This window comes from Heteronotia binoei, chromosome 7 (genome assembly GCF_032191835.1).
Source record: "Heteronotia binoei isolate CCM8104 ecotype False Entrance Well chromosome 7, APGP_CSIRO_Hbin_v1, whole genome shotgun sequence".
NCBI classification, from domain to species: domain Eukaryota; kingdom Metazoa; phylum Chordata; class Lepidosauria; order Squamata; family Gekkonidae; genus Heteronotia; species Heteronotia binoei.
Genome location: NC_083229.1, coordinates 114,711,345 through 114,725,700, shown reverse-complemented (window position 1 = coordinate 114,725,700; position 14,356 = coordinate 114,711,345). Strand labels below are relative to the sequence as shown.

Here is a 14,356-nt window from a genome sequence, read left to right as displayed (position 1 = left end):
CCTTTGACTACCAAAATGCTGTGCTGGGGATCATGAGACCTGCATGTCGTAGTAGGTAAGATGAAGCTAGCTGGATCCAATCTATGGGGAGGGACGGTGGCTCAGTGGTAGAGCATCTGCTTGGTAAGCAGAAGGTCCCAGGTTCAATCCCCGGCACCTCCAACTAAAAAGGGTCTAGGCAAAAAGGTGTGAAAACCTCAGCTTGAGACCCTGGAGAGCCGCTGCCAGTCTTGAGTAGACAATACTGACTGATGGACCGAGGGGTCTGATTCAGTATAAGGCAATTTCATATATTCATGACACATTCCACACACATAGTTCACCAAATTGTCAGCTGCCATGTTGAAGTTTAAAACAGCCTCCACAAGACTGCCTTAATGGTTCTTCAAGCGCTTGGTCTTATGGAAGAAGAAAAGGTTACCATGGCTTAGTTTTTCCTGGAAGAATTGTTCCAAAGATTATATTTGTTGCTCACTGGGATTTCTTTTCAAAGCTACCTGCCTATAAACAACATGAAAATAACTGCTAGCCTGACGGCGTACTTACCGTGAATCCTAAGCAGTTACACATTTTTAAGACCATTGACTTCACTTGACCCAGAACGGTCTGCCGTGTTAATGACTCAATATAGCATATCAACAGCAATAAGGTAGTTAAGTGTTTACAAAATAACACTGAACATCATGGGACCAGCTATGAGCCCTGAGAGGGAGTTCATGGAGTGATATGTACAATAGCAAGCCAAGGCGCCAAACTTCATCCGTACAGAATCACAGGAATACAGAATGCTATTTAGGAAAAACGTGATCTGTGCTTCACTAATGCTCCGGACTTGTTTATTTTCTCAGGTTGTACAGGAGAATGAAAATGTTGTCTTCTGCCTGGAATGTGCCCTGCGGCACGTAGAAAAACAGAAGTCTTGTCGAGGATTGAAACTAATGTATCGTTATGATGAGGTCTGTACAGAATGCTTTTCTCTCTCTCTTTTTTGCTCATACAATTGTAAGTGCCGGAAAGCTTTATAGGGTGGAATTAATTGCATTTGTGATTTGTAGGACTGAAAATGGTACTTTCTCCTTTGAAATTTCAGTTCTGTTGGAAAATCTAGTTTTGATCTCCATTCTCATTTTATGGGCTAATAATAAAAATGCAGCTTCCTAAGCCAGAGGTGTCAAATGCATTTGTCACGAGGGCCGGATCTGACATAAATGTCACTTTGTCAAGCATACCGTAAAATGTTATGCCGGGTCATGGAGATACTTTACCACACCCCTCTCCTCAGCACCTAACCATCCTTTGCTCGATACACCCAAGAAGTTTTGCACAGTACAAAGAGCTATTGTCTGACAGTCAAGATGCATCAGAGACACCCGTGACTTTTTAAAGACTAACACAGATTCCACCTGTCACACGTGAACAGCCAGCCATCTTTCCAGCAGTCCAACACACTCTGGCTGCAGGAGGAGGCAGCAGACTGGCCTCAAGGAGACTGGCCAAACCAGTCCTCCTTCCTGTTATGGATGTCAGCTCCAGATTGGGCAAACCCTGGAGATCTCAGGGAAGGGCCTGCATTTGGGCAAGGGAGGGGATATAATAGCCTACTATAGGCCCTTATAGTCCATATTCAGGCTGGTTCTCCCCCAGTTGTTAGCGGCTTGGACAGACCAGTTCCGGCCCTGGGCCATGTTTGACATGTCTGTCCTAAGCTATGTAGTTCTTGTCTCTTATATGGTAAACCTCTCAACATGTTAAAAAGGTAAAGGTAGCCCCCCCCCCTGTGCAAGCGCCGAGTCGATACTGATCCATGGGGTGACGTCACATCATGACATTTTCTTGGCAAACTTTTTACGGGGTGGTTTGCCATTGCCTTCCCCAGTCATCTACACTTTCCCCCCAGCAAACTGGGTACTCATTTTACCAACCTCGGAAGGATAGAAGGTTGAGTCAACCTTGAGCTGGCTACCTGAACCCAGCTTCCACTGGGATGGTTACATCCTGCATATATATGCCATACATCTGTCTGAAAGAGCCAAAATGGGTTCACTTTGCAAATGAAACCAGGGGCCAGTGCCTGGGATTTCAATCACATGTTGAGCCGTGCATGAGAATGAGTCAACACGCATAAAGAAAAATCAGACGTACTCTCTTTTGGAGGGGAACCACGGAGGTGTGCAGTAAGAGCTAGATTCAGCTCCTAGGAGACCAAGATTTCTGGGATATGAGCTTTCAAAAGTCAAAACTCCCAACTGTCAGATACCATGAAGTGCACACTGTGCACAGATGGTATGTGTGTGTTCACTGTAACTTGTGAACAGGGCTACAGAAGTTCTGGGGGCAGTGTAGACTTTTTCTGGTGGCATGGGTTCCCCTGTTCACTGCCACTTTGATCTCAACTTAACGTTCTTTTCAGTCACCTGATGTCTAAAAGGCTGTCTCTCAGTAAGCAGAGAGCTAATTTTGCTACTTTCTCCAATAGGAACAAATAATCAGTTTAGTCAATCAAATATGTGGGAAAGTATCTGGCAAAAACGGCACCATTGAGATCTGTATCAGCAAGCCTACACCAAAAAGAGGACCTCGGAAGAGAGCGACAGTTGACGTACCATCATCGAGACTTTCATCCTCCAGTTCATCCAAAAGTGCTTCAAGTTAATCATGAAGATGCCAACACACACTCTCTTCTCTTTTTTTGTCAATTTTATATATATTTTTTGTAATTATTATATCATAGTTTGGAGTACTTGCTGTAGAATACAAGCTGTCTTTGCACTAGCTCTAAAGAAGATTTTCTTCTGGTTTTAGAGAACTAATTTTGTTTTAGCATTAAACTGTTGAATTTTTTTTAAAAATTTAGGATAGATCGATGCAGCAGTCAGGTCCCCCCCCCCCCAACTGCTGTGCATTCACTGTTTTAAAACTGGTGAGAGGCAAAATGACATTCATTTGTATTTGTTCCTCTGGCTGAAAATTTTAAAAAGCCTTTTTTCCCTTTCAGTAACTGTGAAAAAGGCTTTTTTTTTTTTTCCGCCGCAACCCCTTTTTGTTTGTTTTGTTTTTCCAATAGGTTGAAGTTTGGCGTGGGTGATGATTTGTTCTCCAGTCATGACCGCAAATACTTTTTTTTTCCAAGCCAGAAAAGGGATAGGAGACAAAACTTGAAAGAAATCGCTATACTTTTGGCTTGTATTCTGTAACAGGCAGGATGAGTTTTGTACCTTTTTAAATCGGAGAATTACACACTTTTCTTTGAGAGGTTACGGCAGCTGAAGATGGACTTAGTTTTCTAACTGTAGGCAAAATGGGGGATTTGGAGAAACTGTTCTCTGTTACCAGCACTTCACTATGCATCTGTTCGAGGAGGAGAAGAAAGAGAAGACGACTGCCTGCCCTGAGGAGTCACGTGAGCGAAAAAAACTGTGCCTGATTTCATTAGGAAATCCATTCTGTTGTTTTTTTGGTGCTGTTGGCTACTTTTGTCAAAAAAAAAAAACCCTTCAATAGCATCCTTTAAAAATGATTGAAGCCATAAGTGCTTCTTGTCATAGACGTGCAATCTTTAACATTCCATTTTCATTCCACTGATGTTTTCCATACCTTTTCACAGTCAGCATTAATTTCGTTTTGAATTTTTTTTTGTTATATGATCACATTTAGAGCCACTAGCAGGTTTGCATCTTTCTTTTTTTGAATGTGAAAATTCATTTTGCTCTCCATCTTGTCTAATTTTTTTTTCTTCTTCACGTTGTAACAAAAAAAAAAGAAATCATACCTTTTGTACATAAGCCTGTAAATTGTTTTAAATACTTGAGCCTTTTTTTCTTCGGGAGGGCGGGGAAGGGTGGCAAAGAGACAAGATGAAGAAAAGCCTTACGTTTCACTTTCTTCATCGGTTGGATTGGATGCTTACAGGGTTTTTCTTGTAACATTTATAAGTGCTGCTTACATCACTGAACAACGACAAAAAATAATAAATGGAGTAGTTGTTGCCCTTTTCCAGTTGTGTGTACAGTATGTGTGGAATAAAAAAGGGAAAATGTTTTCACAAAACTCTTTGTTTCATAATTGAATTCGACAAGACCATAGAGCCACCCCATATTGCACTGAGCTTGCCAGTGGTGACTGTCAGGAAAGTCTTATAAAAAAAAATAACATAATTGTTGGTTGTTGCAGAAGACTGAACTGTTTTGAAAATATTTAACAATAACCTACAGAGTCGAGTGTTTTCCAATGTGGTTGTCCGGTTTTTGATGGCCTTGCTGTGTACTTTTTTCCTTCTTGACAGTAAACTTCTGACTATGGCTTACAGTTTGACCTTTAATTTATTAGCGCTGCTCTTGCTCTCTTTCCTTGCAAGGAGAGACTTCATGTTTATTGCCAGTTTTTGTTTACTTTTCAGGTTTGTAATACAAGGTTTAATAAAAAAAAACACTTTTGGACACTTTGTCTTTCTTCTGAGAGAGTAGTAGAGTCAAAAAATTTTGAAGGAAACAGAACCTTTCTAATAGGCTAGAGAAAACTAGAAACTTAAGTTATGTCTAGTTTTTATTTTATTGAACTATGTTATTTGACCAGATCAGAAATAAACCCTTATATTCAGATCTCTGTCAAAAACACTTTTTTAGTATTCTGTCCCCCTTGTATTGGATAATCTTACATTCTTAATTGGAGACAGCCTCAAGGATCTAAGTAATTCATTGCATAATGTCAAAACACCCCTATAGCAGCTCAGTACCTAAAGGGGGATAGGCTTGAGAGACTGATAGTAGGATAACAGGGTGATTAATGCAGGGTTAAGGAGCAGTCGTAATTCTCTCACATAAGGAACAGGAAGTTCAGAAATGTATCTAGGTATCAAACAACAGGCTTGGCTGTGACCTGCTGCACTAAGCAACTGTACCCAAATCGAAATGCAGCCTCAAACATACTACCATACTCTCCAACCCTTTCTGCATCAATGTGTCTGATAACTGGATCGTCAGAATATGAATGTAAAAGACAGAAAACTAAGACTAGCCTATACCCTTTCATTTGCCTTTAAAGTCAAGCAGGAACTTTTTGTCATTTATAGAAGTAGTTAAAAATACTTTGCATTCAAGGTATATACACTTTGCAATTATTTGCCCAGCACGGCCCCTTTTTGCAAGTAATGGCGTCCGTGACACCCACTACTTCAGTCAGAACATTAACTCCACCACTCCCTTTTAGAAGTTCAATGCGACCTCTCGCCTGCCTTTGTTTTCCTTTTGTCAGGTTGTAGAAGGGGAACATTAGAAGTGGTTATTCTGCCATTAACAGTTTGAATATAAGCAAGTAAGGGTTTTTATCAGTTTCTAAACACAGCGATTGAGACAAGCACACCAATAACAATCACACACACACGCACACCTGTATTTTAAACATTCCTACTGAGGACTTTAAAATAAACCCTGTCAAAATTTATGCCTTGGGCAGCCCTCCGTATAGAAAGTTTTGTGTTCAAAAGCCAAGGCTTTATTGCTAAAAGGTGTGCTTTTGTGAATTCTTTTCTTATAAAAATCAGTATTTTACATGACCAAAATTCATTTTGTGTGTGCTAATTTTTTTTCATGATAAATCATTACAGTGACACGGGCAAGCTCATTCGACCGTTTCTTCGCTCATTCCGGGGTTGTAATTCCTATGGGGCATTTGGATTAGATTCAGCCAGTTGGTGAGTCACTCTCATCGCTCAGATCAGAAGGGCCCCTGCCTTCTGCACTGTCAGCCACAAGGGCAGTGTCCACTTGCACGTCCTCCTCATCTGACTGGATCACAGGCGACTCCCCTTCACTGGCATCCTGGCCGGTAGAATCGGTGCATCCTGTTGTGGAGGACCACATAGGGACCTGGAGACTGATTTCATTTTGGCAGGGGGTAGAGTCCGGCCCTTCAAAGAATAATGAGAAAAGTAATTAAGCCAAGAATCTTAAAGTGTGTTATTTTGACTGCAATATTAATATTGTAAAACCATACTAGAAGATCTAATTGTATGGACAAAAGACATGAGAACGTGCTCAAGTGGAGCAAAAGCAACAATATGCCATCTGACCCCACACCTCTGGAAGCACAGTGTTAAAAACTTATTTAACTGAGGCGAGAGGCACAGGCCAGAACAGTAGTTACAATAGGAGATAATAGCTGATAGCCTTGAGCTAGGTTTCCAGCTTGCTGTAGATGTTCTGTCCAAATAACTCCAGATGTCTGTGAGATGAGATGTCCATTCCCCTCAGTGACAGGGGCCTCTCCCTCATGCCTGAAAAGGAACAATTCCTCAGAGGTCCACTGCCTTTAGAAACCACTCAGAATTGCAACTCAGGAAAACAAAAAGAACAGAACATCTCATCCCAAAATGTACCACAATTTTCTGCCAATCAGAAAAAAAAATAGGGGGCAGTGCAGACCCTTCCATGAGAACCATTTTCAGATTCTTACTGGACAGATGTGCCTCAAAAATCCAGAGGTGACTTGCTTAAATCCAGCAAATACGACCAAAGTACATTTGTCCAGTTCAACTTTAGTTGGCTCAATATTGCCTTCCTTAAACTGGAGAGAGAGAGAGAGAGAGACAGCAAAAATCAGAAAAGAATTCCAGAACAAGAGGTGGTCATTACAAAGGAGCATGAGAGCCACTAACAAAACTGATGACCAATTTTGAGGCAAGATGGGTTTGGGAAATCAGTATCTTTCCCTTCATCATTATCTACTCCCTGTGTCAGAGAAGCAAAGCACCTCAAGCCAGACTCTCCTCTCCTTGAAAAAACAGTTCAGATTCTCCAAGGGCAAACACCTTGAAGCTGGAATCTGAACAATGAATCTCTTAACAACTAGTAAAAGAAAAAAAATGGGGGGGAAATACTTGACTTATAGGGTCAAGTAGTATAAATAAGATATGATAGTTATCATAACACAATAGTTATCATATCAATGATTTCCAAGAAACATCCGCCTGTATCTCATTACAATCATCCACTGAAACCTCCTGCATAGTGTATACAGGAAACCACAATCCATTCTTCCATCATGCATCAGCAGGAATAGTACCGCTTCTGTTTTTTTTTGTGCCAGTGCAATTAGAGTTGCAGCCATTCCCTACCTATCATGGGAGATGGCATAGTACTGTCCTCTCCTCCAGAATTAAGAAAGACATCTAAGGCTTCTTGGTCAGACATATCCACGAGGTCCATCTGCTCCAACATGTCCACATTCACTTCCATAGAAGACATGCTTCCTATGGGCTCTGCAACCAATAAAAGATAGTTCAGGGTCAAAGACTTCCAACTTTATCCCTACAAGTTTCATCGTCACAGTCATGTGCTGCATCCAGAGTTGTTGAAATCGTTATAGGAATGAGTATATTGAAATATAGATGGATGTGCTTAGTGAACACACTAACTTTTTTTTAAAAATCCAAAAAGTAAAGTTATACTTCAGCAGACCTATACTGACATCCCCTTTTCCCTTCCACTGTCTGTCAACATGAGACATGTAAGTAAATGAAAATAACTGTGCAAATATAAGCAGCTTTTATTCCAACTACAGCTCCTCAACCATGGCCAAATATGTCCAGCAACTGCAATAACCCCACAGATGTTAGCACAAACATGGTGAAAGGTAAGCAGGACTTAGCAGCTCATTGGCTTGGATGGGAAAATGCCTGGACACAGAAGTTACCCCAGAGCAGGGATACAAGTGGAATGAATACAACTAAAAAATAGCTCCATACTGAGCTAGGGAAACAGCAGGCCAGCTCTCCTGCAGTTGAGCAAGTCCGCCTGCATAAGAATATAAGAGAAACCATGTTGGATCAGGCCAATGACCTATCCAGTCCAACACTCTGTGTCACACAGTGGCCAAAAGCTGGATGCCATCAGGAAACAGGCCCAGAACAAACTCTAGAAGCCTTCCCACAGTTGCCCACCAAGCACCAAGAGTACAGAGCACCACTGCCCCAGACAATAGTGTTCCATCTACATCTCGTGGCTAATAGCCACTGATGGACCTTTGCGCCATGTTTATCCAATCCCCTCTTGTAGCCGCTGCCACCTCCTGCAGCAGTGAATTCCACACGTTAATGACTCTTTGGAAGAAGTACTTCCTTACATCTGTTCTAAGCCTATTGCTCATTAATTTCAGTGAGTGCCCACGACTCAAGTACTTCTTCCTCTACCTTCTCTATCCCATGCATAATTTTGTAAACCAATGTCACCCCTCAGTCATCATCTCTCCAAGCTAAACAGCCCTAAACTTTCTTCACCTTTAATCATTTTAGTTGCCCTTTTCTTCACCTTTTCCAATGCTATATTTTTAAGGTGCAGTGATCAGAACTGTACACAGTATTATTCCAAATGAGGTTTTCTTTCAGTCCCCTTCCTAATAATCCCCAGCATAGCATTTGCCTTTTTTATTGCAACTGAACACTAAGTCAACATCTTCAGTGGGTTATCTACCACAACTCCAAGATCTCTCTCCTGGTCAGCTGCCACCAATTCTGACCTCATCAACATATATTTAGAATTTTTTTTGTTCTGATGTGCATTAAGTTTGCATTTGCCCACATAGAACTTCATTTGCCACACTGACGCTCCCTCACCTAGCTGCAACAAATCCCGCTGGAGATTCTCACAGTCTTTCCTGGTTCTCACCATCCTGAACAACTTAGTATCATCTGCAAACTTACCCACTTCATTGTTTGCTTTCAACTAACACATTAAAAAACTCTGGACCTAGTACCATCATCCCCCCCACCCCCGCGGTACCCTACTGCTTACCACCTTCCACTGTGAAAACTGCCCATTTACACTCACACTGTTTCCTCTTCGTTAACCAGTTTTTAATCCACAAGAAGACTTGCCCTCAGACCAATGACTGCTGAGTTTACTTATGAGCCTTTGAAGAGGAACTTTTATCTTTCTGGGAGTCTAGGTAAACAATACATCTACTGTGTTACCCTTGTCCCTGTTTGTTCACCCCCTCAGAGAAGGTCTTCCCTTACAGAATCCATGCTGATTCTTCCTCAATAGGTTCTGTCATCAATGTGCCTACTAATTCTATCCTTAATAACAGATTCCGCCAACTTATCCAGTCTCAAAGCTAGACTGATTTGCCTGTAATTTCCTGGATCTCCTCTGGAACCCTTTTTAAAGATGGGAGTTACATTAGCTACCTTCCAATCCTTGGGAATGGAGGCAGATTTTAGTGATGGATTGTGTATTTTTGTCTTTCAGATCTCTTGAATGTGTGCCATCCGGGCCTGGTGATTTGTCACTTTTAAACTTGTCCATCAGTCATACGACTTCCTCTCTTGTTACCTCAATCCAACTCAGGTCTTTCGACACCCTTCTGAAATTGGTGGTTCTGGAGTTGGCAAGCACCTCCTATCTTGCACAGTGAAGACAGAGGCAAAAAAATGCAGGCAGCTTTCTCTGCCATTTCTTTATCCTTTAATAATCCTTTCATTCCTTGGTCACCCAAGGGCTCCACTGCCTCCCTGGCTGGTTTCTTGCTACTAATGTGTTTGAAGAAATGTTATTACTCTTTATATTTTTTTTGCAATATGTTCCATAGTCCCTTTTTGCTTGTCTGATTGCCAACTTGCATTTTATTTGCCACAGCCCGTGCTCCGTTTTATTTACCTCACTCAGACTAGGCTTCTACTACTTCATGGAATCCTTCTTACTTTTTAACTGCTTCCATTACTTTTTTCATTAACCATGCAGGCCTTTTTAAATACCTATTTGTTTGATACCTTTCCTAACCTGAGGTAACCTGAGCTTCCAGTTAGTCTCTGACCTTCCCAAAAGCAATCCGGCCTCGAAAATGGTATGCCTACAGAATTAGGTGGGAAGCTGGCAGCACTTGCCTCGCCTTTCAGCTATTTGGAGATAGCCCGTGGAGAGGTACTGTTCCATGTCTTGCTGGAAAGCTTCTTCAAAGAACTTTTGCCGCTCCTTGAGCTTCATTTGTTGAGTGTGCTCCATATCCAGCACCTTCTGTGCATGCTCTGCATCTAGTTCAGCTACAGACAGGAAAACCACATTCAGATTAAGATTAAAATGTTCTAATTTCTTCACTTTTGGAATCATTTATGCTTTATGTTCACCCTCCAACCCACCCCTAAGTAAACGCTGGTTGAAGTCGCTACCAAGTAACACCATAAACAGAATCAATTGACAGCAGCCATGTTTTAAAGTGCAACTTTCTTAGACCTCCAAGGCCACTAATTTGGTTCCACAGGTGCTTGGTGAGCAACCTCTTAAGAAGATGGGTTTACACATCACAGTGTGCTATCTGTCAGTGGCTGGGAGTACAACAAATGATTGATTACAACAAATTAGGGAGAAGCCAATTTTATGAACAGGTGCAACTGAGAAACAAACATACATGCTTCTTGGGTTTTTTTAAAGGGGGGGGGGAGTTTCATGGCTGCTCCCTAATTGCTCTTGACAGTTTTGAATTGTAACAGCAACACAGGTTTTCTTGTATACCCCAAATATACACAGCAACTAAACAACAAATGGTATTTTATGTACGCTTCTACGTGCTTCCAGTTAACCTTTTATGCTTGAACTAGGAGCACACTTCAAAAATGACTGTTTCTAATGCCATATCAGAAGACTGTGGTTGATACTGGATTTAACAGTTGCGTTGGAGGAAATCTCCATTTAAATGAATACTGGAAAAAATCAATACCTCCCATATTGAGTGAAAACAATAACGGTGCCCTTTCCAGAATTACAAAATGAAATTAAAACATAACTTTAGGCCACAGGAACAGGTGGGAGACAGTATTTTTTTCATGGTCATATTCCTCCCCTCCAAGGAAGCGAGGGGACATACAGAATAGAACTGGAGAGCCAGTTTGGTGTAGTGGTTAAGTGTGTGGACTCTTATCTGGGAGAACTGGGTTTGATTCCCCACTCCTCCACTTGCAGCTGCTGGAATGGCCTTGGGTTAGCCATAGCTATCGCAGGAGTTGTCCTTGAATGGACAGCTGCTGTGAGAGCCCTCTCAGCCCCACCCACTTCACAGGGTGTCTGTTGTGGGGGGAGAAGATATAGGAGATTGTGGAGGGAGAAGACATAGGCGATTGTAAGTCACTCTGAGTCTCTGATTCAGAGAGAAGGGTGGGGTATAAATCTGCAGTCTTCTTTGCTTTAACACCGCTATCATTCCAGGGTTCCTTGCAGGCATTTAAAATAGTTTAATAAGCAATATGCCTTTGTAGAAGCAAGCCTGGTGTCTGCTACAGCACCAACATGTACTAGAGGAGAGACCATTATCTTCCCCTTCCATCTGCCTAGATGAAATACTCCTCTTCATATTGGAGAACTGCAGTGTAATAATAATGAACCATAAACCAGACACCTACATTAGGAAGCTAAGTAGCATTTGTAGAACAGCATCCTGCAGCACCGCAAGACACACTGCATTCAAATCCCTCCCACATTTTCCGTCAGAGGCGTGCAAAAAGATGAGAGAGATCAAGGGGGGGGGGGGAGCTTTTTTTCCCCCATTGCAAAAAATTCTGACGGTCTCAGGAGTTAATGGGGTTAGTCTCTGGAATGTGTTCTGTCCTCTGAAGGCAGGCTATTGACATTTAATATCAAAACCCCGTAGCAGACATTTCTCAGACTAAGCAAAATATTGCCCTTTGATTCTCCACAGCAAAAAGCACAGCATTCAGCAAATCTGAAACAACTAGAAGCAGGTGCATCGTTTCCTTTACACACTTACTAAATACTGAGGCAAACATTTTCAGTTTCATGAATGTCATATGTGAAGCCACCCCCCCCCCCCACAATGGGTGGGCCCACAGGGGAAAAGACAACTGTGCCACCTCATTTATACATTAAAAGGTACATGTGAAAGTGCCGCTGCCAGAACGACCAATGTCATCTGATGAAGGCATTCCATTTTAAAGAGGGGGACTTTGCATATGCAGGCCAGTTACAGAACAGATTTCTGAGCTTTCTAGTAGGAGCGCCCCTCTTCCCCTTGGTGCTTTCCCACCAAAATGATCACATGCCCAGGAGGAGGGGTGTGCTCTCCATGCCACTGCTGGAGACCCCAAGAATCTAGAGTTCCCAGTGGGGTGGGAGGGAGGGATCGGGGCCTGCACAGAAGACCACTCAATGTGGTTGCAACTCCATTTTCATCTTTGTGGCTTCTGTGCAGTCCAACATGGGGAGACTAGAAAGCTCACCGAGTGAATGAGGTGTGTGCGAATCTTTCAACAGAAAAGACCACCTTCTGACAGGTGTTTAGCATCACATAATGACATCCCCCCAAAACCGTCCTATAACGGATCAGTGAGCTCTTTACAAGTGTCCCAACTGACATAAATACAGGGACATGGCAAAGAAAATGCAAGACTCTTTTGAAGACAGCCATGGCACATAAAGTGGCACTGAACAACCATGCTCTCAAGACAGAGTGTGATAGCCTATTGACCCACTAGGATGGGCTGCATGAGGACACTGAACATGTGCAACCTGATGACTGAAAGACAATCTCTGGTAGGGGATCCTGGCCAGGGTATCGTCTTGTGAAGTTTCATGAATGGAGAGGGCGTAGGTTAAAACCCTTAAGGTCCTTACTGCAGTTGGAAGCGCAGCACACTTTTTTAAAAATTCTAAATTAAGCACTAGGGAAGTAAATAAAGTGAAGAGTTATACTTCCATTTTGTTGTATCTTTATAATTCCGATACTTTAAAGCTTTTAAGGAAAAGTGCCTCATAGGTTTCACCAGTCCAAGCATTAAGATCACCAGCCATCATAAGTGGGACTGGCAGATATGTGTCTCCAGTTTTCTGTATACAGGTGTTCAATCTGCCCCAGAGCTGATTTATATGTGGTTGGAGGAATATGTGTTAAGCAAAATCTTCCTGATTACTTAGAGACAAAGACAAACAAGCTACCCTGCATGTGGCAAAATTTCTAACAGATGTCAAATCACATGACAAACTTCTGCAGTAGCAACCTTAAAGTTCTTCTATGTTTCCCTGTGGAACAAGGTTTATTACGGGACAAGGGTTTGCTGTTTATGACTCCGGTTGCAAAACAGTAAAAACAAAAGATAAATAAATCCAATATGGAAGGGGAAAGGTTGGAGAATTTGCCCAATCAGTGGCCAAAATATAATCAACAGCACAAGAAGCAGGGTCAAAACCCTGTTATAGCTCCAGTAGAAACTCCAGAAAAGTGAGAGGTTTCCACTATAATGCGGGAAAGGAGCTAATCAAAGTACCAAGTTGTCAACAGGAGTGAGAATGAGCAGATCTGCGCTATAATAATGAAGGGCAGTGAAAACAGGCATGATGCGGCCAAAGAAAGGATGGACAGAATGTGACATAAATGAACCCCCCTGTAACCTGCTGAGCAATCTGCACAGCTATACAGCCAGAGTGAGAACATGAAACCAGGTTGTCCTGGCGAGGGATTAGAAGGGCATTCCTCAATGACACGGCTCACTGTCAGGAAAAAATGCAAAGGACAGGGCCTGAAATGTCCCCATTGAGGGGCCAAGCCAAACAGCCCAGACCTCCAACCAAATCATATATCAGGGAGCTGGTTTTCATTAATTGATGCAAATGTAATCACAGAGTCTTCCATGACTATGTGGAGTTTCTGCACGAAAAGGCAAAAAGTAAAGTGTGTCTAGTGTTCCAGGTGAAAGTAGTGGTATGACACACTAACTTTCTTTGCCAAACACCAGGAGAAACACATTCTCACAGCGTGGCCTCCACACTATAGGGAAGGAGATCTCTGAGAGAACACTGAATTCACAGAGGCTCATACCTGAAAGAAGTGCTTTGAGGAAAAAAGCAGTGCTGAGACCATAAGATTGGTGTATGTTAGGTCTGTCTCAGTCAGGAACTCCGGGGAAGGGATCAACAAACACCCACCTAAAAGGCAGGGGAAAACAATACAGTAGCCTCACAAGGGCCACCTTAATCACTGTGCACTTTGTAAAACGGCCAACGCATAATTCCAGATGAAGGCAAATGCTGGGATTCTATTACTGGGAGCTTCCATCTACGATGGCAGAGGGACTGTCTTGCAGGAACGGTAGAGAAGTCAATACACAAGACAGCCAATCAAAAGTTTAGACTAAAAGCCACCTGATCTGGGCCTAATCAGAGGCCTCTTCAGGTGTGCACTTTAGCACCAAAGAACCATTTGAAATTGCACTCCCCCCCCTCCCCACCAGGGGTAGCACTGAACTGAATAATCTAATTAATGGGAGACAGGCAGCCTCCCCTTAGAGAAGAGGTGGGAAAGATCTTGGGTCTAAGTCCACCAAGTGATACAGGTGTGAAAAGAACTGCAGGAGGCCTGG

The 14,356-nt window shown here is 42.4% G+C and overlaps 2 protein-coding genes across 3 annotated transcripts in view; one reads left to right on the top strand and one right to left on the bottom strand.

Moving 5' to 3' along the window:
- The window catches only part of JARID2 (jumonji and AT-rich interaction domain containing 2), a 280,348-nt gene extending 275,910 nt beyond the window's left edge, over nucleotides 1-4,438 (top strand). The window contains exons 17-18 of the mRNA XM_060244252.1: nucleotides 849-956; nucleotides 2,477-4,438. Of these exons, the coding sequence (XP_060100235.1) occupies nucleotides 849-956; nucleotides 2,477-2,653 (285 nt within the window). The 3' untranslated portion in view covers nucleotides 2,654-4,438. The remainder of the gene's footprint in view (nucleotides 1-848; nucleotides 957-2,476) is intronic.
- Nucleotides 2,878-14,356, bottom strand: part of DTNBP1 (dystrobrevin binding protein 1) — a 69,134-nt gene continuing 57,655 nt past the window's right edge. Inside the window, exons 8-10 of one of the 2 annotated variants that reach the window (XM_060244253.1) lie at nucleotides 9,878-10,033; nucleotides 7,112-7,255; nucleotides 2,878-5,905 (exon numbers count right to left, since the gene is read on the bottom strand). In XM_060244253.1, the coding sequence (XP_060100236.1) occupies nucleotides 5,679-5,905; nucleotides 7,112-7,255; nucleotides 9,878-10,033 (527 nt within the window). In that variant the 3' untranslated portion in view covers nucleotides 2,878-5,678. Of the gene's footprint in view, nucleotides 5,906-7,111; nucleotides 7,256-9,873; nucleotides 10,034-14,356 lie in introns of both variants that reach the window. The other variant, XM_060244254.1, reaches the window with a different exon arrangement.